General features: G+C 42.4%; 2 protein-coding genes across 6 annotated transcripts in view; both read left to right on the top strand.

Moving 5' to 3' along the window:
• The window catches only part of LOC146382216 (guanine nucleotide-binding protein G(o) subunit alpha), a 94,750-nt gene extending 80,601 nt beyond the window's left edge, over positions 1–14,149 (top strand). The window contains exons 7-8 of one of the 2 annotated variants that reach the window (XM_084932686.1): positions 8,527–8,680; positions 11,489–14,149. In XM_084932686.1, the coding sequence (XP_084788812.1) occupies positions 8,527–8,680; positions 11,489–11,676 (342 nt within the window). In that variant the 3' untranslated portion in view covers positions 11,677–14,149. The remainder of the gene's footprint in view (positions 1–8,526; positions 8,681–11,488) is intronic. The other variant, XM_084932687.1, reaches the window with a different exon arrangement.
• A 3,786-nt stretch (positions 14,150–17,935) lies between these two features.
• cbfb (core-binding factor subunit beta) overlaps positions 17,936–21,702 on the top strand; it is a 62,296-nt gene continuing 58,529 nt past the window's right edge. For 2 of the 4 annotated variants that reach the window (XM_084932689.1, XM_084932688.1), the window contains exon 1: positions 17,936–18,635. In XM_084932689.1, coding sequence (XP_084788815.1) covers positions 18,432–18,635 — 204 coding nt within the window. In that variant the 5' untranslated portion in view covers positions 17,936–18,431. The remainder of the gene's footprint in view (positions 18,636–21,702) is intronic. The other 2 variants (XM_084932691.1, XM_084932690.1) reach the window with 1 other exon arrangement.

Genomic DNA, 21,702 nt, shown 5'->3' with positions numbered 1-21,702 from the left:
TACAGAGAAAAACCCAACAATCATATGACCCCCTATGAGCAGCACTTTGGCGACAGTGGGAAGGAAAAACTCCCTTTTAACAGGAAGAAACCTCCGACAGAACCGGGCTCAGGGAGGGGCGGGGCCATCTGCTGTGATTGGTTGGGAGAGAGAAGGAAGACAGGATAAAGACATGCTGTGGAAGAGAGACAGAGATTAATAGCACGTATGGCTCAGTGCAGAGAGGTCTGTTAACACAGTCTGGCTACAGTATTTCTGCCTCCAGGGTTTGATGGTTGTACCGAATCAGGACCAGGGGAAAAGGTTTGTTGTCCATTTCTTTTTTTAAACTGTGGGTGAATCACTTTCACATTCAAACTGTCAGCACCAGATGCTGCTATTAAGTATCGCACACACACCCGTATTTGTAATTAGGCGAAGCAGCAATCGAGCAGAAACGTTGGCAAACTTCTTCAGCTGCTCCAGCTGTTTATTGAAACGAGCCTGAGATCTGTGGACAGCTGCTAGCATTCGCTACTCAGACTAAAAAGTGACTTCCCTTTCATAACTGCATTATGGTGTAAAAGTCCATTCTTTTGTCACCACAGTCCAGCTGCACCTATATTAGAGCTGGTGATGTGGTTGATGATTTAAGACAACAAGCTATCATTCGCTGAAGTTACTCTTTCATTAAAAACAAGCATGTCGAGATTTCACGCAGAGCAAAAATACAGTGAAATGAATCAAACCTGGCCATTCATATATGTAGCTCTCAGTTTTGAAGTCACAATTGTGCTGATTTCTAAGAAAGTATGAAAGTCGAACATAACGTTGAATACAGACAAAGAGACTCACAGGGAATAAAAGCTGGGGTGTTAGTGGGAGCACGAGAGGAGCTCCAGTGAGAGAGGAAACAAGAGACAAGACAACATGTGAGGCGGGGGGGGGGCAATGCCAGAGACTGAGAGAGCAAGAGTGTGAGAAATTTATAACAACACAGGCAAAGCAAGATGGTGGGAACGCAAGAGGCCGAGCCAGCGGGACTGTGAGAAAGCGAGAATTAGAATTCCAATCTTGTTTTCGGCCCCTCTTCTCCTCCTCTCTTCACCCCTCTGCAGACTTTGTGCCTGTTCTGATGAAGTTGCCACCGAAGCAGACAGACGAACCACAGTGCTGCTAATGGCTGAGAGCCAGATAGATGTGAGCGACACTTGGAACAACATTTGCTCCAATCAGTGAGATCTGACTCATTCTAAAAGCACTGTACCAATTTAAGCTGGATTACCTGCCAAATGCTTGCGTAAAGGCAGAACAGTTGATAGTGCTGTTGAGCTAAAACAGTGGATTTGCCAGTGCTGGTAAATTGATCAATGCACGGTACGAATAATGGCTCCGTTATTTTTAGCTTCAGGGCCTCGTATCTGTCACATTCTGAAGTCTGTAACACATTAATAATGTTCAGGAAGTTGAAGTCTGCGCCAGCAATAACAGGACATATTAGCTTCCATCACGTATCATTTATCTGTCTGAAATCACCTCGTCGGAGAACGCGGCCCGTGCATCATTTTTATTGAAGCTTGGCTCAACAGCCGACAGAGCTGAGAGTCAAAGGTGATGTTTTCAGGAAACATGGAGGGGAGCACACGGATACAAAGGTTCAGATCAAAACCGGTCGCAGCAGATGGCCCCGCCCCTCCCTGAGCCTGGTTCTGCTGGAGGTTTCTTCCTGTTAAAAGGGAGTTTTTCCTTCCCACTGTCGCCAAAGTGCTTGCTCATAGGGGCTCATATGATTGTTGGGTTTTTCTCTGTATGTGTTATTGTAGGTCGACCTTACAGTATGAAGCACCTTGAGGGGACTGTTGCTGTGATTTGGCGCTGTATAAATAAAAGTGAATTGAACTGGGGGGGTTTTTCTAACTCTGTGTGTGTGTGTGTGTGTGTGTGTGTGTGTGTGTGTGTGTGTGTGTGTCTCCTCAGGTCTAAATACTTACACAGAGGGACTGGGATACATCAAGTCTCAATATGAGAGCAAGAACAAGTCACCCAAGAAAGAAGTGTACTCCCACGTGACCTGTGCTACGGACACCAACAACATCCAGTTCGTCTTTGACGCCGTCACTGACGTCATTATAGCCAATAACCTCCGAGGGTGTGGCCTGTACTGATGATGCTGTTAAACTTTGGCCATTGGATCTTGGGAATTTGACTTGTATGTGAGAGCCGGTCAAATGTGGGATCTGAGCTGTGTTCATGATGTCATAGTACTCATTTCTCATACTGGCCAAGTTTGAATTAACTGGTTGGTTGTTGGTGGTTGGTTGGCTGAGACATCTTATCTTTTTCAATCCTAATTAAGAACCGTTATTTTAAGCGTACCTTCTATCTAAAATCTGTTCTCGCTGCAGATATTTTGCACAATACCTAAGCTGAGAAGCAGAACGAGAGACCAGCTGAGCCGACCACAGTCTAGTGTACCGAATCACTCGTTTACTAGATGTATTTACTTTTTTCCCTTTGATTTCAATTTGTGTATTCATATTTTTATATCATAAATTTGTGCCTTATTTATACCAAAAGTCGACGCAAACGTGCGTATGATTAGTCTTAGTGGGGGTCAAGTTTAGCTAATTCAAAGCTTTAATCAAAACGGACTTTATTGCAGGCATTTCAAGTACTAAGTGTAAATTTCAGAGCTATTAAGTCGATGAAAATAATTGTATGATATTTTCAGAGTAGTAGAGTTTTGGGGGGTTAAATTCCCAGCAGTGTTTGTGCCCACTAAGAAGCTGAGGGGGGAGTTACAGCAACACTGTTGTGAAATGCAAATGATAAAAATAATAATCTATAATGAATTTGGTATGTTTTATTTAAATGGGATTGCCACTTTTATGTAAAGTTCCCATAGTAAAAAACAGAGTGCACCCTGGTCACTAGTGGGTGGTCCACAGGGACACCACAGACACACACACCTGCTGGCGGCTTGTTTGTGCTGTGAAATCACGTCATTCTTAAGAGTCGGGCTGTGAGAACATATCACGAAATCTTACTGCTGTGCTTTTAACCTGAGATGAAACTTTTTCGGCCCGTGTAGATTTCAGTAAACCTCCTGATTCCTCTTTTGATTGAATCTAATTTCATAGTGTAAATGAGCGCATAAAGAGGATGTTGTTGCTTGAGCCACGCCGCTGTCATCGTTAATCTCTGCAGACGTCATTCCCGGCTGCAGGCTCATCTCGCTTCTTGCATGGGACTCCTTAAAATCAATTGAAACAAAGAGTCGCAGAAGCTTGTGCCGACTCCCGCGGACAGTTTCCGCCTAGATAATGCTTCAGCACAAGCTTTGATTTTAAAGGGCACTGCCACTGCATCCACTGTGTCAGGCTGCACCGTGCAATATCCCTGCTGTCCTCCAGTCCACCTTAATAAACCAGAGGTGAGCTTTGAAAGATTACAGACTGATGTGTACGTCCTCTGGGACACGAACGCAGACTCTGTGACTACGATTGTATCCACGCTGTTCTCCTCGTATCTCGACGTCTGTTTGGAATTGATCATAAAGCGAACAGAGGAGTGACGGGCTCAGAGAGATCAGGGCAGTACTGGAGCTACGTCATTAGTTCCTCCGTGTAGCCACAGTTAACATCGTCACATAGAAAGTGTTTGTCTGTGAGACGCGATGGAGCCGACGAAGCCGAGCGCGCTTCCTGCCAAACAGAGTCATCTTTATTTATGAGAAGGGCATTCGCGTTATTCCGCATTTCCATCCACGCACAAACAACCAGATGTGTCTCCTCTGCTCAGAGCCGCCATTTTTGGAGCACAGGTAGATGTCGTCATCATCGGCCCGTCCGACCACATCTGTGCCAAATTTAGAAACGGAGCGCTCCCTGAGGCTGTCGTTCAGCCTGCATGCCGTGTGCCGTACACTGATGTGTATTTTGTGTGTTCATGTTTTCAGATTGTATATAGTTACCTACATGTATCTGTTGATAGTACAGAAAAGGTCACGGTGTGTGTGTGTGTGTGTGTGTGGGTGTACGTGCTCATGAACGTGTGTGTGTTGTGTAAGAGACGACATCAGCCCATGGGTGCTGCGGTGGAGTCAGCATCTGTGGATTAATTACCCAGAGGGCACCTATCTACCCTTTCAGCACAGACAGGCCTCAGACACACAAACACACTCACGGGGCTTCAAAATGTCACAACACCTTAGTTGCCAAATAATACTGCAGTTTCCAGCCAAAGAGGTTCACACGGCCACACAGCGAGCCGCTGCCACGACTGCTAAAGGCGCTTCATCGTCATCTCCTCTGACTGATCTGTTACATGTAGAGAAAGGAAAACGATCTCTGCGTTCTGTGTGAGCCTCTCCTTAGTTTTCACTCTCAGTAGCTTCATTCATTCGCTACACTTTGCATGAAGCTTCTGTTCCTTCCAAACACAAAGCGTTTAGTGTTGACAGGCTGAAATCGGTGCTTAATCCCATCGATCCAAAAATCAAAGTTCTTCTATAAATTCGGATTTTTTTCCTAAACTGGGGAATGATCGCGTACAGAGTTCAAACACGATCCTTTCCCTCCCCGTCTATGCAGTGCAGAGGTTAATATCATTGCAATCGCACATTTCACTCGTAATAAAACCAAATCTCCTCTTACCGAGATGATTTCCCTCTGTGTGATACGCGTAGGAGCACAACTGTGCGTCTGATGCAACAGACAGGGGCGGATCTAGAGAAATTTTCTTAGGGTGGCAAAGAAATCAAATGGGGTGGCAAAATCAAAGCCTTTTTTTTTCCAAACACATATGCAGGTGGTTACATGTGGTTATAATGATTCAAATGCAGTAAGAATACACGTTTTTCATAAACTTAATTATTGTCTGTAGCCCACATAATTAAATACTTTAGTTACATAAAGTTTTGATTTGTGTACTGTACAGCCTGTATGATAAATAAATATGTAGCCCAATAAGTATAAACTCCAGAAAGCTTCACAACATGGGGCGCTTCATTTACAAACACAAGTCTAACTTAAGTTTCACTGTTTTTGTTAGAAAACAGTCACATTGTTACAGCTTAAATTACACAAAATGTCAGAAATCTGCACTGTCACGAACAAAAATTTAAACCTAATTTTTCATGATTTGTTGGATTCACCCTCTGAGGTCTGAAATACAACCGGACATTTTTGACTCCTTTTGAGTTTACGTTTGTGTTTCACCCTCAGATTGTTTCATTTTATTTTTTCTCCGTTGCCTTGTTTGGTATCTTTTCAGCTCAACTGAATTTAGTTGTTTTTTCACTGACATACTGCATTAGTGTTACTGATCTGAAATCACACAAATAACTTAAAATCCTAGTAGTATTTTTTACTGTAAAAAACACAGACATGTTGAGTAAATGTTTATAACTTGAAATGCAAATATAAATTGTACATTTTGTAAACAGATACAACTATTTATCTAAAAGTGCAGCCGATACACCTGCCGTTTATTTTCCATTTTGTATAAGAATTTAAAAATATTACTAAAACTAAAATGAGAGAACAATCAGGTGTCGCAATAAGATGCCCCACAAATGATGTGCGCCAGTAAAAACAGGAGAACAGCACAGGGATAAACCTGCAGGCCTGACAACAGGAGGTGTATCACTCTCCTGGTTTTCTACTCAGTGTTTACACTGCGCTGTGACATTCATTAGTGCCCTCACTGACACAAAACAAAACAACAACTACACAAGACAACACACTAAGTAAATACTCCACACTAAACGTCACAAATCTCCCACATCTAAACTCTCTCTCTCTCTCTCTCTCGCTCGCTCTGTCTCGCTGCCGTTACCGTCACTCCCCAAACTTTTCCCTCTTCCTAAACAACCAAATCCTACGTGTTGACTCTTTTTTTAAATTGGTCGACATTTTTCCACCGATAGGAAAGCGGTGGCTTTTTTCCTTTCTTTACTGTTTTCGCGCTGTCCTTAGAAAACGCTTAAAACACACAAACGTGATGACAGTATTTAGAAAAAAACGTGGCTTATATGTATTATCATAACTCTGGATTTACTGGCCTGTAATTAAAATTTAAAAACTTTGAAGTCCGAACTTTCAATGTGGGCTGAAACAGAGACTCAGCGTGGCTGCAGCTTGTTGCTGTGTCAGCTTACATCAGTCATGTGATTTGGAGGTGCAGCGTGTCCGTGGACCACAGAGGGTTAATAACACTCACCTTCCCTCCATTTCCAGAGAGTAACATCCATCCACCTGTGTAAAAAGCAAAATTCCCATGGTGTTGTTCAGAATGTGCTCTGGCACAATCATAAGCATCGCTTGCTACTGAAAACAAGAAAAAAGCCGGTCCTGCTATGGGCTGAACCATTTGTTACTGGTGGAGGGGGGAACACTATGCAATATATTCAGTTTTAGCATTTATATTCACTGCTGACTGTAACTACGCTCAAACTGTTAATGCTATCTTATTTTAATAAACAACACTGTCATATGCAAAACTGGGGTGGCACTTGGGCTGGCAAGGGATCATTTTAGGGTGGCACTTGCCACCCCATGCCACCCTTCTAGATCCACCCCTGGCAACAGATACACTTCTGTTTAGTCACTCCACATCCACGCTGCGCTGACGACTGCTGCTCTGCAAAGGTGCTGCTTGTGCTGTGCTTCCTGGTAGCCGTTAACACACAGAAAGGAAACCGTTAAGTTTGTGCTGCCGTCGGGCTGACGGTGACAGGACAGCGTCGGAGCTTTGTCTTCCAACGTTAACCCGAGGCACCGCACGGACCTACAGGGATTCGTGCTGTTTGTCAGTGACATACTAAATTAGTTAGAGTGATCTCAGATCAGTGTGTGCCTAAATTTATTCACAGAACACAACACTTGAATTTTACTGAACATACGCTAAAGACGGCAGCTAATAGAAAATTTACTGAATTGAGCAGAAACGTCTTTTTTCATAAACAGTTCAGTAGAAGTCATGGTGTACATGATGAGAGGTGAAAAGACCAAAGCCAGTCTGTTACGCAACTAAAAGTGTGAAAGCCTCTTTTTTAGTAGAGGTGAACAGTGTAAGTGCTCTGCTCTGCTACAGTGTTTACAGTCTCGTCTCTTCATGACATGGAGCAGGCGCCCGGGACGGGAAACGTGCGGTCCTTCACATTATTACCTTTTAGACCTCGTCGTTGTTTCTGCATCAGGCGAGCTGTAACACAATTAGTGGTTTAGCACCAATCCCAAATAACAGAAGACAACTGCAACAGTAGGCGAGGTCGAGAGGACAAGAGGAGGACAAGGAAGTAGCAAGTAGTTCATATTGATGGCAAATACTTCATTCCTATAGGCTGCGCTGAAGGACACATTTGTGGGTCGTTTGTTTGAATTGTTGTGCTGTGTGGATAACACAATCAGTGGCCTATTCAGCTTTGAGAGTTGGGGACAGCAGCATGGGCAGCAGGTGGTGTCACAAAAGAAATGTTAGCACCTTTTGCCATGTCATTGCCACAGCAGCACAAAAAGCTGTTGAAATGTCACAATGGCAGCCAAACCGAAGTGCCAAATCTTTCCCGTGTTCGGTTTAAATGAGCTCCTGTGGCCTGTTTTTGCTGACTTATTTGTACTTTGGATTTAGAAACCGGGTTTTGCTTGCAACCTTTTAACATTCGGTCCCTGCTATACCGCGCCAGCTGATGTAATGTGCACTCAGGCTGCTGAGCTGGGAGAGATGTCAGAGAGCTGAGGGGACATGACCGTAACGAACCGTGATAGCATCAGGCAGAGTTTATGCCGGTACACATCAGCGTCCTTGCACTCACCGTGCTTTAACCTTCTCTTCTCTGTTCAACCAACATGCTGGTACCAACCAACACTCACTGTACTGTACAAGTCGCCCACATCTACTAAGCTGTTATCTGTGCGTGTGCGAGTTTGTATGAGCGTGTGCCTGCGCGTGCGTGTGAATGCTGCATTTTATCCATCACTGTGCATAAAATGCATCTGCTGTAACTCCCTCACTGTTGTCATAATTTATTGGATGTTGTATTTATACATGAGATAAAGACAATAAAGCATCACATGAGTAACTTGATATGGGTGATTATTTTTCTTTGTCCTGTGTGTGTGTGTGTGTGTGTGTGTGTGTGTGTGTGTGTGTGTGTGTGTGTGTGTGTGTGTGTGCATTTGGAGCAGATTTGAATGTAAATGTTTTCCAGAATATGTTTTGCTTTCCTCCACGAACTATAATTATTTATTGAAAATATGGGCGAGTCCTGCCCGAGCAGGCCAAATTAATACTGTCACAGTTTGTTGTTGGTGTTTCAGTGTGAGGCCCAGATGAAGTTTTAATGTGTGTCTATGACTGTGTCGACATGCTCAGTCAGGGGTAACGTGTAACTTTGGCCTTCTTTCCATTTCCTCCCTATCACCTGTTTCCTCACTCTCTCCTATTTCCTTCACCCATTCCCCTAATCTCCCCTAATCCCATTTTCCCTCTTTATTCGTGCCTCATTATTTTGCCCCCCCCCCCCCCCCCTTCTCCCCGCTGCAGAATCGCATGCATGAGTCTTTGATGCTGTTTGACTCCATCTGCAACAACAAGTTCTTCATCGACACCTCCATCATCCTTTTTCTCAACAAGAAGGATTTGTTTGCAGAGAAGATCAAGAAATCTCCGCTCAGCATCTGCTTCCCTGAATACACAGGTACGAAAAAAGTTTGGGGTTTATTCCAGTGGTGGGCGGGAATCTCAAACAGGAACGTTTGGAATTTGTTTTCCTGAATTAAAAGTGTTTACAGGACGAAATATAGTCACGAGAACGACACATCTAAAGTTCATTCATTGAACGTAGCCAACTGCAAAAACAGAGCGTAGCACGAACTCGGGCAGGCCACAGAGTCGAGCTCAGCAGATCAGGTGATCTCAGCCCACATCAGCTGACACATTTCTACACATCCGATGTAAGATGTGCTTTTTGAATCGCTTTACAATGTTGGTGTATATTTGCAACCCACTCAACCCTCTAATTGAGCTCCTCATTTTGTTTAATCAGTTTACTGAAAAGTTATCTTTTAATAGTCCTGTGATGTTGGTTCTTCCTGTCTTTATGTTAAGCTAACTGGAAGCTCAGATCAAGTTTCACAAAATTTCAAATTGCTTCATTTGAAGGAGCTTAATCTTAAAAATTGTGTAGTACAAAATCATTTGGAAATTTGCATGAAAATCAGTGTAACGGAGCCGAAAATAGGCTAATACTGTATGAGACATTTTGAAGAGGGGATATAAAAGTATGAATGACTACCATCTGTCCTGTGTTAAGTGTAATTCCCAGAAATTAAATGCTTTCTAAAGCCCTTCCTGAGGTTCTGGATGCTGATTAACGACTGCTCGGTACAGTACATTGGCTCTGCTTCTAGCCCTGACATTTACTGTCACAGACTTGTAAACAATTCGAAGCACTTTAAATCAAAGTTGCTGTTTACAGTTTGCAGCAGAGATGGCCAACGAACTGTTTAAAGAACTGCAGAGGCTCAGGTTGAAAAGAGAGATATACTGTTTAAAAGGAAAGCAGGGAAGGAGCAGAGGAGAGTCAGATAAGTAGAGCAGGAAGTAGCAGAGAGACCCAGAACCTGTAACGGGCAGAACCGAGTTTACAGATTTCTCCGTGTGGAGGTGAGAGTCGGACGAGGTGGTGACAGAGAAAAGGAAGAGACTGCTTATAAGAAGCAGCAGACAGTCGTGCTTGGTCAGCCGCAATAAGTGAGAGCTGCCTCCTGCCTACTCCAAACTCCTTTCCGGTCTCCAAGTGGATCCTTTTCATTCCTGTCCCTCATGCTTTACTTACGTTCGGCTAACTTGCTTGACAGTCTCAGTAAGTCTGTCTTCTGTCAGTCTCTCCTCCTGTGTCCCATGCTCTCGCAGCTTCCCAACAGAAGACTTTACGAACCTTTAACAACCACAAATATTTTTAAAGCCAAAGATCTTGGAGAAATATCTTTTACATCACACGCAAACATGTCCTGACTTTGCCCAGCAGAAGGACTGAGTATGATTCAATAAATCTGCAAACCTATTAGAATGTATACTATCATTGCTGATTAACGACTCCTCGGTACAGTACATCGGCCCTGCTTCTAGAGGAGAACTATCATTGCATCTGATATACAGCTAATGTGCTTCAAATTAGGTCAAATGAATAGGATACAGATGTGATCATCTGTGTGTAGGAAACCAGACCAGTTAGCCTGCATTTAGCACTGCTAGTCCACCTCTGTTACAGGAATAGTATTTCTACTTACTAATTTGGACTTTTATGTGGTGATGACAGCTCTGCTACCTGCTAAGTTCATATGAAGCTAAAGATATCACATCATCTAAACCGACTCTGTCGACAGGTCTCGGCTTCGCTTCAGCTGCTGAGCTGACATTAGCTAACAAAAATGTCTCACTGCTCGACAGGATATGCAGCTACTTTCCTCTGAAGTCTGAGCTCATTAAAACAGTTAGCTTTAAATAGTTGTGTGAGATTTCCTGTGAAGTGTGACGTTCAGTGCAGCGCAAAGGAAGGTGTGGAGTCAGCTATCACTGGAAGTGGATGCTGTGTAGCAGATTTCAAAGCTAGCTGTCCATGTGAATCAGTGGGCTTTAGTGATTCAGTTATTTATTTTATTTTACAGTAATATATAATATATCTAAGTTTCTTACTAAACTGAAACTAGCAACAGACTGAAAATACTTTGACCTGCAGATTTTCAGAATCAGTGAAGCATAAAGAAAGTGTTTAAAGAGTTTCCCACTGTTGCACAGCCAAAAATGTCCACCGGCTAACTTCCTGTAGCATATATGTGTATAGCATACGCATCAGAGTCCAAGCTTTAGAATTCGATACAAACACAGATATTTTGTGTACTTTGTGATGAATGCAGAGATGGTGGTAACACAGTTAGGCTACTAACAACAACCCACCTGAGCACTGAGTATTTGACTGTGTGAACTCAGCCCTATAGGTACTAATGAAGGATTATGCAACAGCTATTTTATTCATTTCCAGCTCTATATTTTTTAGTACTTGTTTGTCTTACGTTTACGCAGGTGCAGACATGTAATAAGTCATTTTTGCTCCTACCTCTATAAGACCAACCTCCCAAAACCTGCTTTCTTGTGACTGGCTGTCCCTCACCTGACTTTCACCAAAGCCACAGCAGCACCTGAAATCTGTCCGTTCACTTTTTGATCACTGACCCAGTTTCACATCGCGGAGGTTACTCCAGCTGTTGTACAGCTCGGACAGGCCACCAGTCCATGCAGGGGTGATCTAAACTCTACGCAAAAGTAGAAAAAAGTTGGAAACAAAGTGTTTATAAGAGAATGCAACGTTGTAACAATATATAATAATAATCATCATCATCCAGATAACTAACCAAAGCTACTTGTTAAGTCCTTTTTTCATGAGACTTCCTGTTTGAAGTTTTTGTTTTAATAATTGTGTCATAACACATCTGCTTCCCTCCAGGACCCAACACCTACGAGGATGCAGCAGCTTACATCCAAGCACAGTTCGAGAGTAAGAATCGCTCTCCAAATAAGGAAATCTACTGTCACATGACCTGCGCCACAGATACAGGGAACATCCAGGTTGTGTTTGACGCCGTGACCGATATTATCATCGCCAACAACCTCCGAGGGTGTGGCTTGTACTGAGCACGCCTACCGACCCTGTTATTTCCTCCCCCCTCTGTCCCTTCCTCTGTCCTCCCACCTCCTCATTCCTCTTCCTTTGACACTGCTGTGGAAATGATGATGGCGATGATGACGATGCTGATTACTTAAAGAAAAAAAGAAAGAAAAATGCAACTAGGTACATATTAATAATGAGGATAATTTAAAAAAATAGGCATACATATATATATATATTATATATATATACCGTTTTTAGTTCTTGTCTGCTCTCTTCTTGCTCCGACTCTTCCTGACGTTCTTGAGCTTGCTGCCAAGCAAACAAATTTGTTTTAGTAGAAAACACGAAACCCTGCAGCCTTGAAAACTTTGTGAACAAAGTCGATGAAAGCCTCCGTTCCCCGTTTCCTTTCTTTTACGTTGTCTTTTGTTGTTAACCCAAACCTGTACGTTTTTTATGACTTTTGTTTTTGTTGATCATATGTATATTTATTGCAAGTATCAGTCCGTACACTGATGTTTATTCACGTTTTGCCTCACCTGACACCCCTGTGTGTGTGTGTGTGTGTGTGTGTGTGTGTGTGTGTATTACTTTGTCCTTCTTTTTTGCTGTAGTAGTGATTATGTAATAACAGTTTTTGCAGAATTATGTGAAAATGTACTAAGAAGCACTAGACGGGTCAGCCAAAACTCTCAAGACCTGCTAAAACTGACGATGCTGATTTTAATGTTAGTGTTTTGTTTACATTAAGTGATTTTTGTTGTTGTTTTTGTTGTCAGTCACTTTTTTGGGGATCGTTTTACTCAAGGTGTGGTTTTCATCGACAGGATGTAAGGCTTCCTGTTTCCAGGCCTAAGCCACTAGCAAACCATCGGCCACGGCCGGGTGTGGGAGCCAATAGGAAATGTGCTAACAGTCCTATCAGTGCCATGTAACAAAGGTACTGCACTGTAGATAGCTGTGCTTATAGAAGCAACTACACAATGTTATGATTAAACCTTTCTCACTGTTATAACCTCTAGATCTGCTAACATTCTCCGTGTAAGAAAACTCACTCATGGTTTGATAATGGTTGATTAATTTATTAATTTATTTATTGATTGATCACCTTTCTTCACACACCTGTCTGTTTTCTCTCTCTCTCGTCATGCCACACCTTTACTTCTCTCATCTTCTTCCATCTCTTTCTTTTTTGGCTTATTTTTGCAAAGTTAAAGGGCACTCCTTCTTTTTTTGCCAACCCATCTCCCCGTCCTCCTCCTTTTCCCTCTAAAGCCCAGATAGCATGTGATACTCAAGCCTTTGTATAAAGAGATCAGTTAATTCATACAACTTATAGACAAAAAAAAGTACACACAAATAATGCTCAGATAACTTTAAAAAAAGAAAAAAAAAAGTAAAAGTAAAAAAACAAACAGAAAAATACAGAAACAGACAAACTGAGAAGATTGTTGGTTTCTGGGACACGGCAGAGGCAAATATATATATATCGAAAAAAAAGTGACAATTTAAGTTTCCAGGGATTGACAACAGAAAGGTTCAGAGTACAGCGACGTGTTAAAGTGAGCTGAAAAAGGACAAAAATGTACTCTGATTACTACAATAATAAAGACCCCAGTGAACATTACCACAGTACCGCCAACAACCTTCCTAACGATCCTGTTAATATTCCAAAAACTTTTCTCGTGCTTTGTAGCTACAGAGTATCTCTTTCTCTATATCTCCCTTTTTTAAATGTAAAAGATGTTTTGCAAAGCGAGCTGATCAGTGAAGATCTCAGACCGACCCCGCTGTCTTGTTATAATGCTCTGAACTGTGCCCCGCCCCTTCTCCTTTTACCGTTTTGCCTGTTTCCCTGCATTAGATCCGTGTCCTCACTTTAGCCTGACTCAGAACAATTAAATATAATATTATAACAATATCTATTTTTTATTATTTCAGAAGAAAAAAAACAAACAAACACTTTTTGGGGGAGAGCACGTTTCTCGCTGCGTCCGCTAGTTAGGGACGCCGCATGTTCACACATCTACGCTGTATAAAGTCATGCTCTTTTCTTCTTCTTCTCTGTCTCTTTTCAGTTTAACCCACTCCTTCCAGGTCTACAATGAAAAGCACAGTTTCTCACATGCACACTTGCTCGCACTCACACACATACACACACAATAAGTAGATCGGTTATCTCTTCATGTGTTAGCCCTCGTCCATCTCTCTATATTGACTTCTTGATTTCTAGTTTTTAAAAAAGAAAACAACCGTGTATAATGACATGAGAAAGCATTTTTTCCTCTCATTTTGTTCCCATCATATTTTTTATGTTTTGTTCTTTACCCAGTGAATGCTTTTTTCTGTGCAGCTTTCTCTCTCTCTCTCTCTCTCTCTCTCTCTCTCTCTCCCTCTACTCTTCTTTAGTGAATGGTTGTTATTTCATGTGGGATGTCCGTGCTGGAAAAACCAATCGAATGTAGTGTTTACATTAAAAAGCCACTGTTTTCATGACTACGAAAAAACAAAAGCCGACCTCTTCTTGTCTCCGAGTCATTCAGTCTCTCCACAGCTGTGCGTTTCTGTTGGATCCATGAATTTTCCCAGGATTGCTGCATTTAGCCGCGGTATTGAGCGAACACTGAGCTGTAGTGCTGACCCTGGGGTCGTCCGCTCTGTAAAACAAGCTGTTTTATCTACTTCCCCTCCATTTGAGCCACCCTCCTTTTGATTGGCTGCTCCTGGTAAAGAGAAGGTTTGAACAGCATTGTGGGAGGGGCTCCCGGATAGTATGAAGCTCACAGGAACAACTTCAACATATTCAAACATATTCCACTGTAACAATATAAAACATCTCGAGTCTACATTTTCCATTTTTGAGGAAAATTTCAAATAGATGCAGAACTCTGTTGAAATGTGTGCAAAGCCTGTTCAGTAAGAGTTCTCCAGTCTCCTCTTTGGTTGCTAGCTGCTTCAGTAATGTCCTGGTTCCGGCTGATCCGTGATTTATATTGTTGGATTGTTCTGTCCGTCTGTGCTCTCGTGACATTGGCCATGAGTGGAATAAACAAACTGCTGCCAGTCAGATACTTTCCATATGGTATTACATAGTTGATCAGAGTCTGACTGTGCTTTTAATTATTCCGTTCTTTGTGGCAAACACCTTCTTGACCTCTTCCATACGTACAATGATTTCAGGATTTTAATTGGGATTCGGGACCCCATGAAACCTGTTGCCACTGATTTTTCAGTCAATTTCTTTTGTAGTTTGACATTTCTCAGCTCCCCCCCTCTGTGTCCCTTCCCTAAGAATGCCTTCTTGACAGCCACCCCTCCACTGAGACCATTTCTGATGAGGCTTCAGTGAACAGTAGCTGGATTAACTGAAGATGCATCTCTCAGGTCATTTCTTGATGACGTGACTTTCAGATAATCTTTTGTCCATTTTTCTAGTTTCCTCATTTTTTAAGGACGCGCTGATCTCATGCCAACATATGCCAAGTTTTCATTGGAGATCTCCTGTTCGGTGCACAAATGCTATTTTGTGGCTGTCAAACTGTGTTATTTTTGGCATTTGACTAAAACAATGTGGAGAAAAATCTGTGTTTTTGTGCTAGGCTGCAAGTAACAAAGACAGTTTAAAACTGGTTCTTCGCTAAGTCATCTGTGCAGACACAACGCTGGTCCTTTGAGTTAGCTGCATGGCTTGAATGATCCATAGGTCAGCGTTAAATGGCTTCACAAAGGAAAAACAAACGTTCCTCTGGAAATGGACTGGAGTGGCAATGAGAGAAATAGCAGCTAATGTCCAAAGACAAACTTTGACAGACCTTCAGAAAGCCTGGAGAACAGTTGCTCGACACAACTTTAAGCCTGGGTCCTTTGAAGCGACATATGAAGAAATGAGGCCTGAAACATTTGCACAGTACTCAATAACAGGAACTCATAGTACAGGGTGGGCCATTTATATGGATACACCGTAATAACACGGGAATGGTTGGTGATATTAAAGTCCTGTTTGTGGCACATTAGTATATGTGAGGGGCAAACTCCTCCAGATGGGTGGTGACCATGGTGGCCATTTAGAAGTCGGCCATCTTGGATACAACTTTTGTTTTTTCAATAGGAAGAGGGCCATGTGACACATCAAACTTATTGGTAATGTCACAAGAAAAACAATGGTGTGCTTGGTTTCAACGTAACTTTATTCTTTCATGAGTTATTTACAAGTTTCTCTTTGTTCACAGCCATTGGCATGCTGAAGAGGTTAACACGTGAGGAGCGGATCGAAATTGTGTTGATATCTGGTGAACGCAGTAACCGGGTCATTGCAGCAGATTTCAATGCAAGACACCCTACGAGACCACCCATCTCCCATGGTACAGTCAGCAAACTGCTTGCTAAGTTTCGTGAAACTGGTTCAGTGTTGGATTTGCCAAAATGTGGACGCAAGAAAACTGTCACTAATGAAGAAACATCAGTGGCTGTCCTAGCTTCATTCAGCAAGAGCCCACAGCGTAGCACTCGCGCACAGAATTTGCAGAATGGGCAAAACAAACACTGGAACAGGACCCTCAGTTCACGCAGAAGATTTTGTTCAGTGATGAGGCAAACTTTTATGTGAATGGTGAAGTTAACAAACAAAACCACCGCTATTGGTCTGACACTAACCCACATTGGATGGATCCCTCCAAGACTGTTGGAACAACAAAAGTGATGGTTTGGTGTGGTATATGGGGTACAACGATACTGGGTCCATTCTTCATCAATGGAAACCTCAAGGCCACTGGATATTTGAAATTGCTATATGATGATGTGTTTCCCTCTTTATGCACTGAAGCTGGCACGTTCCCTGAGTTTTTCCAGCAAGATGGTGCACCACCACATTATGGGTGCAGGTCCGAGCATTCCTAGATGAACAGTTTCCTGGAAAGTGGATTGGTCGTCGTGGGCCAGTTGAATGGCCCCCAAGGTCTCCCCCGATCTGACCCCCTTAGACTTTTATCTTTGGGGTCATCTGAAGGCAATTGTCTATGGTGTGAAGATACGAGATGTGCAGCACCTGAAACTACGGATACTGGATGCCTGTGCTGGCATTTCTCCTGCGGTGTTGCTATCAGTGTGTGAAGAGTGGGAGAAGAGGGTTGCATTGACAATCCAACACAATGGGCAGCACATTGAACACATTTTATAAGTGGTCAGAAACTTGTAAATAACTCATGAAAGAATAAAGTTACGTTGAAACCAAGCACACCATTGTTTTTCTTGTGACATTACCAATAAGTTTGATGTGTCACATGGCCCTCTTCCTATTGAAGAAACAAAAGTTGTATCCAAGATGGCCGACTTCTAAATGGCCACCATGGTCACCACCCATCTTGAGGAGTTTGCCCCTCACATATACTAATGTGCCACAAACAGGACTTTAGTATCACCAACCATTCCCATGTTATTACGGTGTATCCATATAAATGGCCCACCCTGTATAATAGGCCTACTTTAACCGTCAGCTTCAAGCAAAGTGTTTGCAGGTAATGTCACACAGCCGTTTGGTTCACTTATTAATTAAACCAAATAGATGTGACATTAAATTATACATTAAAAACTGATTGAACTTTAAGGAGTAGTTTAAAAAGTAATAGGCAAGGAAGCATTATATTACATTCAACAGAAGTGAGAACTGTGATTATTGTTAGTGTCACCTTTATATCACAGATGACCGGGGACTGATGGACAGAATATGTTTTATTTGATGATGTTTTTAATGCTACAGGACTTTCCAAACACCTCGGCTGTAGCTCACATAGCAGTGAGGAAACACTGCCCTGAAGTCAGAGCCATGTTACAAATACTATTTAAAGTGCTTAGACCAAATCTAGGGGTTACATATTTTACCGCTTTGGCTGTATCGGCGATGCTCACTGTGACACATACAGTATGTGATGGGCTGATGAACTCTTAATAGCATTTTAATAAGCTCTCGCTGTTTGTAGCTGGGTTTCCAAGCAGCAGGCAGTCTGATCCTGCTGAAGTCACGCAGGGATTCAAATGATGATCTCAGGCGATTTTCCACTACTCCAGAAACATGCACAGCCAGTTGTTTCATTTTGGTTCCTGCATCATCTGACAACATTCTTGTTAGCTACAATATAATCAACAAATATTAACAGATGATATAGATGTCTGTGAAGGTTCTCAGTCATCCAGGTCATCGTAGTCAAAGGAGCTTGCAAAGAAAAGCGTCTGGACTTCTTTATTCAAGTAAACTTAAAGAAGTCCAGACGCTTTTCTTTGCAAGATGATATAGATGTTATATCAGAGAAAAAGGAGATGTGGTTTAAGCTCCTTTAACCTGTGAATGCTGTTTTTATATATATAAAATACAGCAAATTTTTATAAATCTTCAAAAACACGTGGATGGGATCATTAAGGTGTGGAAAATGGAAAAGCTGGAGCGATGAGTGCATACACAGATACACACTCATGCTTCACGCGTGATAAGAGACACACAAACATGTTGCTTCCTGTCCTCCCTCAGTTCCACCCCCTTGGGACGGAGGTCATGAAGTGAGCTGACATATTTCAGGAGGAAAAATACAACGGACAAATTATTTTAACCTCTGCTTGCGTTGCACCATATTCAGTTATTTTCCAAACCAACTCTTGATCTGCGCACACTGTATAGTGAATACACAGAGGAGTAATCCTGCATATGCAGCACTCTCACTTTGTGGCCAGTGTGTGTGTTTATGCTCTGCTGCAGGTTCTCCTGACATAAAGCATCATCCTCTCACCGATGACAGAGAATCCGTCACTGCAGACAGACACCGCAGGAAAACTGAGCAGCAGGCAAAGAGATGTTTGTTCACACATACCGCAAAGAAGAAGAGAAAGAGAGAGAGAAGCCTTTGGTCCTCACTGCTGTGACAGCATCTGCGAGGAAGAGGCGGGTTCACAGAGAGAGGAGGAGAGTGACCAGGCGTGTGGAGAGCGCCGTCAGGTAGCAACAAAGACAGGGCGGCTGAGCAGAGGCGGGGGAGGGAACGATCTCCATCTTATCAACATTTACACTTTAAATGGTTTCATTTCATTCCCACTTCCTGTCGGTGTATGTTGGTTCCTTATTCTGCTTTTGGATCCATGTTACAGAATATTTACAGCATCTGTGAACCTCTTCGAAAAGTAGAATGATGTTACATTCTTACTCATAATGTTACAAAATGTAACATTATGAGTAAGAATGTAACAAAAATATTAGCTATGATTGATACAATATATACATCAGGTGTCAGTGTCCTTACTGTGGCAGTAGATTCTCTCATGGCTGTAACCATCATATAATAATAACAATCAATATAAAAGTGAACCTTTCAAAATATAATGTCTGCAGGCAATGCTAAAAAAAAGAGGACTCTGGCTGTCAAGTACATGGATCTGTCAACACTGGCCACACCTCTGTGTAGCAGGAAATAAAATGATGCTTTCCAAAATCGTAACAAAATAAGAAAGAGAGAAAAGAAAAGTTGTGTTCTGGTGACTTATTGATCTTATTTTGTCATCTTTCAAACCTTTATTTATGTTATTTTTAGCGATTAACACGTCGGACGAGTGACAGATTCCCAGTTCGGTTACTGGAGGAGGAACGAGTCCCTCTGGGATTGTATCAGAAAGGACGTCTCACGTAAAAACATCTTCCACATAAAACATGCAGACATGCCAATGATTGGTGAATAAGGGGGCAGCCAAAAATTGTTTGTATCAGAAAGAGCAAAAACAATTTATTGTACATTTTACTGAGTCAAATTAAACTAAATGAATGTCTTATGAACAAACATACAACCCTCCCCAAAAGTTGATTCTGTTCATCTGGACGTTTTCAGTGGGAGAAACGTTTCGTCATCATCAGGTGACGTCTTCAGTCTCAGCTGACTGCAGGTTTCAATCTTATAAACAGTACATTTTTATAATGACTGAAACCAGCCCAGTGAGGGAACAATGGGCTGGGAGGTTAGTTCCTTAATCATTAATATGTAAATTCTCATGACCATTGATCAACAACCACTGACCACAACCCACTGATCAAAGCCCACTGATCAATAACCATGAGTCCCATTCACAGAGAGTTGGGGAATGGCTGCAATCACAGCATTGTAAGATGGTGACAGATGGACCCTTAGGCCCCACCTCGATTCAGAGATGGTCTTTCCCTTTTCACGTAAATGGCCTCCTTGACTCCGCCCTCAAACCAGCGTTCCTCCCTGTCCAGGATGTTACATCCTCATCATTGAAAGAGTGTCCACTGGCCTGTAGGTGTGAATAGACTGCAGAGTCCTGGCCTGACGAGGTGGCTCTTCTGTGTTGTAGCCAGAGGTTGTTTGGTTTCCTCGATGTATAAATCCTGGCAATCCTCCTGCACTTAACAGCGTACACTATGTTACTCTGTTTGTGTCGGGGGACCCGATCCTTGGGATGGACAACTTTTGCCGCAGCGTGTTTTGGGGTTTAAAAGCCACAGAGACCTGATGTTTAGAAAAAATGTGTCTCAGCTGCTCCGATACTCCTGACACGTACGGGATCACTACAGGTTTTCGCTTGGGCAGCGGTTGTCCTTCTCTCCTGGATCGGCTGGAGCTTTCTTTAGGCACCTTCCCAGCTTTGTGGGGATAACCACATTTACTCAGGGCCTTCTTGATGTTCTTCTGCCTCCCTGGCTGCTGTGTCTGTGGGGATGGTGTTCGCTCTGTGTTGTAGCGTCCTGATGACACCCAGTTTGTGCTCCAGTGGATGATGAGAGTCAAACCTTAGCTACTGATCCATATGTGTAGGTTTACGGTACACATCAGCTTTTAGATGTCCCCCATTACTGATGGAAATCTCACAGTCTAAGAAGGCTAACCTGCCACTGTTCATATCCTCCCTGGTGAATTTGATGAGTTAATGTGATCCGTGAAATGTGGAACGTCCTGAGATTTGATTTTCACCGAGGTGTCATCCACATATCTGAAGCAATGACTTGGTGGTGTTCCAGGGTAGGTACTCATGGCCATTGATCAGTGGCCACTGATCAGTGGGTTTTGGTCAGTGGTCATGAGAATTTGCATAATTAAGATGAAGGAACTGACCTCCCAGCCCATTGTTCCTCACTGGGCTGGTTTCAGTCATTATGCAAATGTACTGTTTATAAGATTGAAACCTGCAGTCAGCTGAGGCTGAAGACGTCACTTGGATGAGTGACGAAACGTTTCTCCCACAAAACGCTACGTCCAGAAGAACAGAATCAACTTTTGGAGATTTACTTACCTGGATGATTGAGCATGTATCAAGAAATAGCAACCCTATTTCAACCGGGGGTCGGAGTAAAAGCAAAACAAGATTCAGCAGATTTAAAAAAGAAAAAGAAAAAAAAATCTGAAGCACAACAGAGGCCAGAGCAGAAGAAAGGAACAGCTACTGATTTTGGATTGAGCAGGGTGAACATGGACGGCTGATGATGATGATGATGATGATGATGGTGTGTAAACTGACTGACAGCTGTAGTGTTATGAATGTTGAATCTTATGCTTTAACATTCTTAAAATATTTAATGAAAGTATTGATGAATCATTGGGTTAAACACACATTGTTTGATAATCAGCATCTGCTGTCCTGGACCACATAAAAAGCATCATTTTGCACATATTCAGCTTTCATTCAATTATGAATTTCAATGAAACATATTTTTCACATTTGCACTAAATGGAGGGAAATGAACGCCGACTTCGGCCACGTAATTGTCTTCGTTCCTGACAAATTCCTCGTCTGCAAATAATTTGTTCTGCATTATTCAGTGTATGATCTTTACTAGAGCAGTCATTTTAATAGCCAAGAGCACAAAGTATCAGCTGATATATGACACTTAGTCTACTGCAAGCCTCCGAGTCATCCTAATCAATAAGGGTAGATTGGTTTTATATGGAAATGGAATCCCTGTCTGGTTTTGTTCATTTGCCTTTGTGGTAGTTTAATATCCCATTAGGTCTGCAGTCGTCCACTCATTTCCATAGAAACCTTTAGGTCTCGCCGACAGC

Source organism: Perissodus microlepis, chromosome 7 (assembly GCF_051167445.1).
Source record: "Perissodus microlepis isolate ML-2025 ecotype Zambia chromosome 7, ASM5116744v1, whole genome shotgun sequence".
Lineage (NCBI taxonomy): Eukaryota > Metazoa > Chordata > Actinopteri > Cichliformes > Cichlidae > Perissodus > Perissodus microlepis.
Note: the sequence above shows the minus strand (reverse complement) of the source record. Positions and strands in the feature narration are given on the sequence as shown.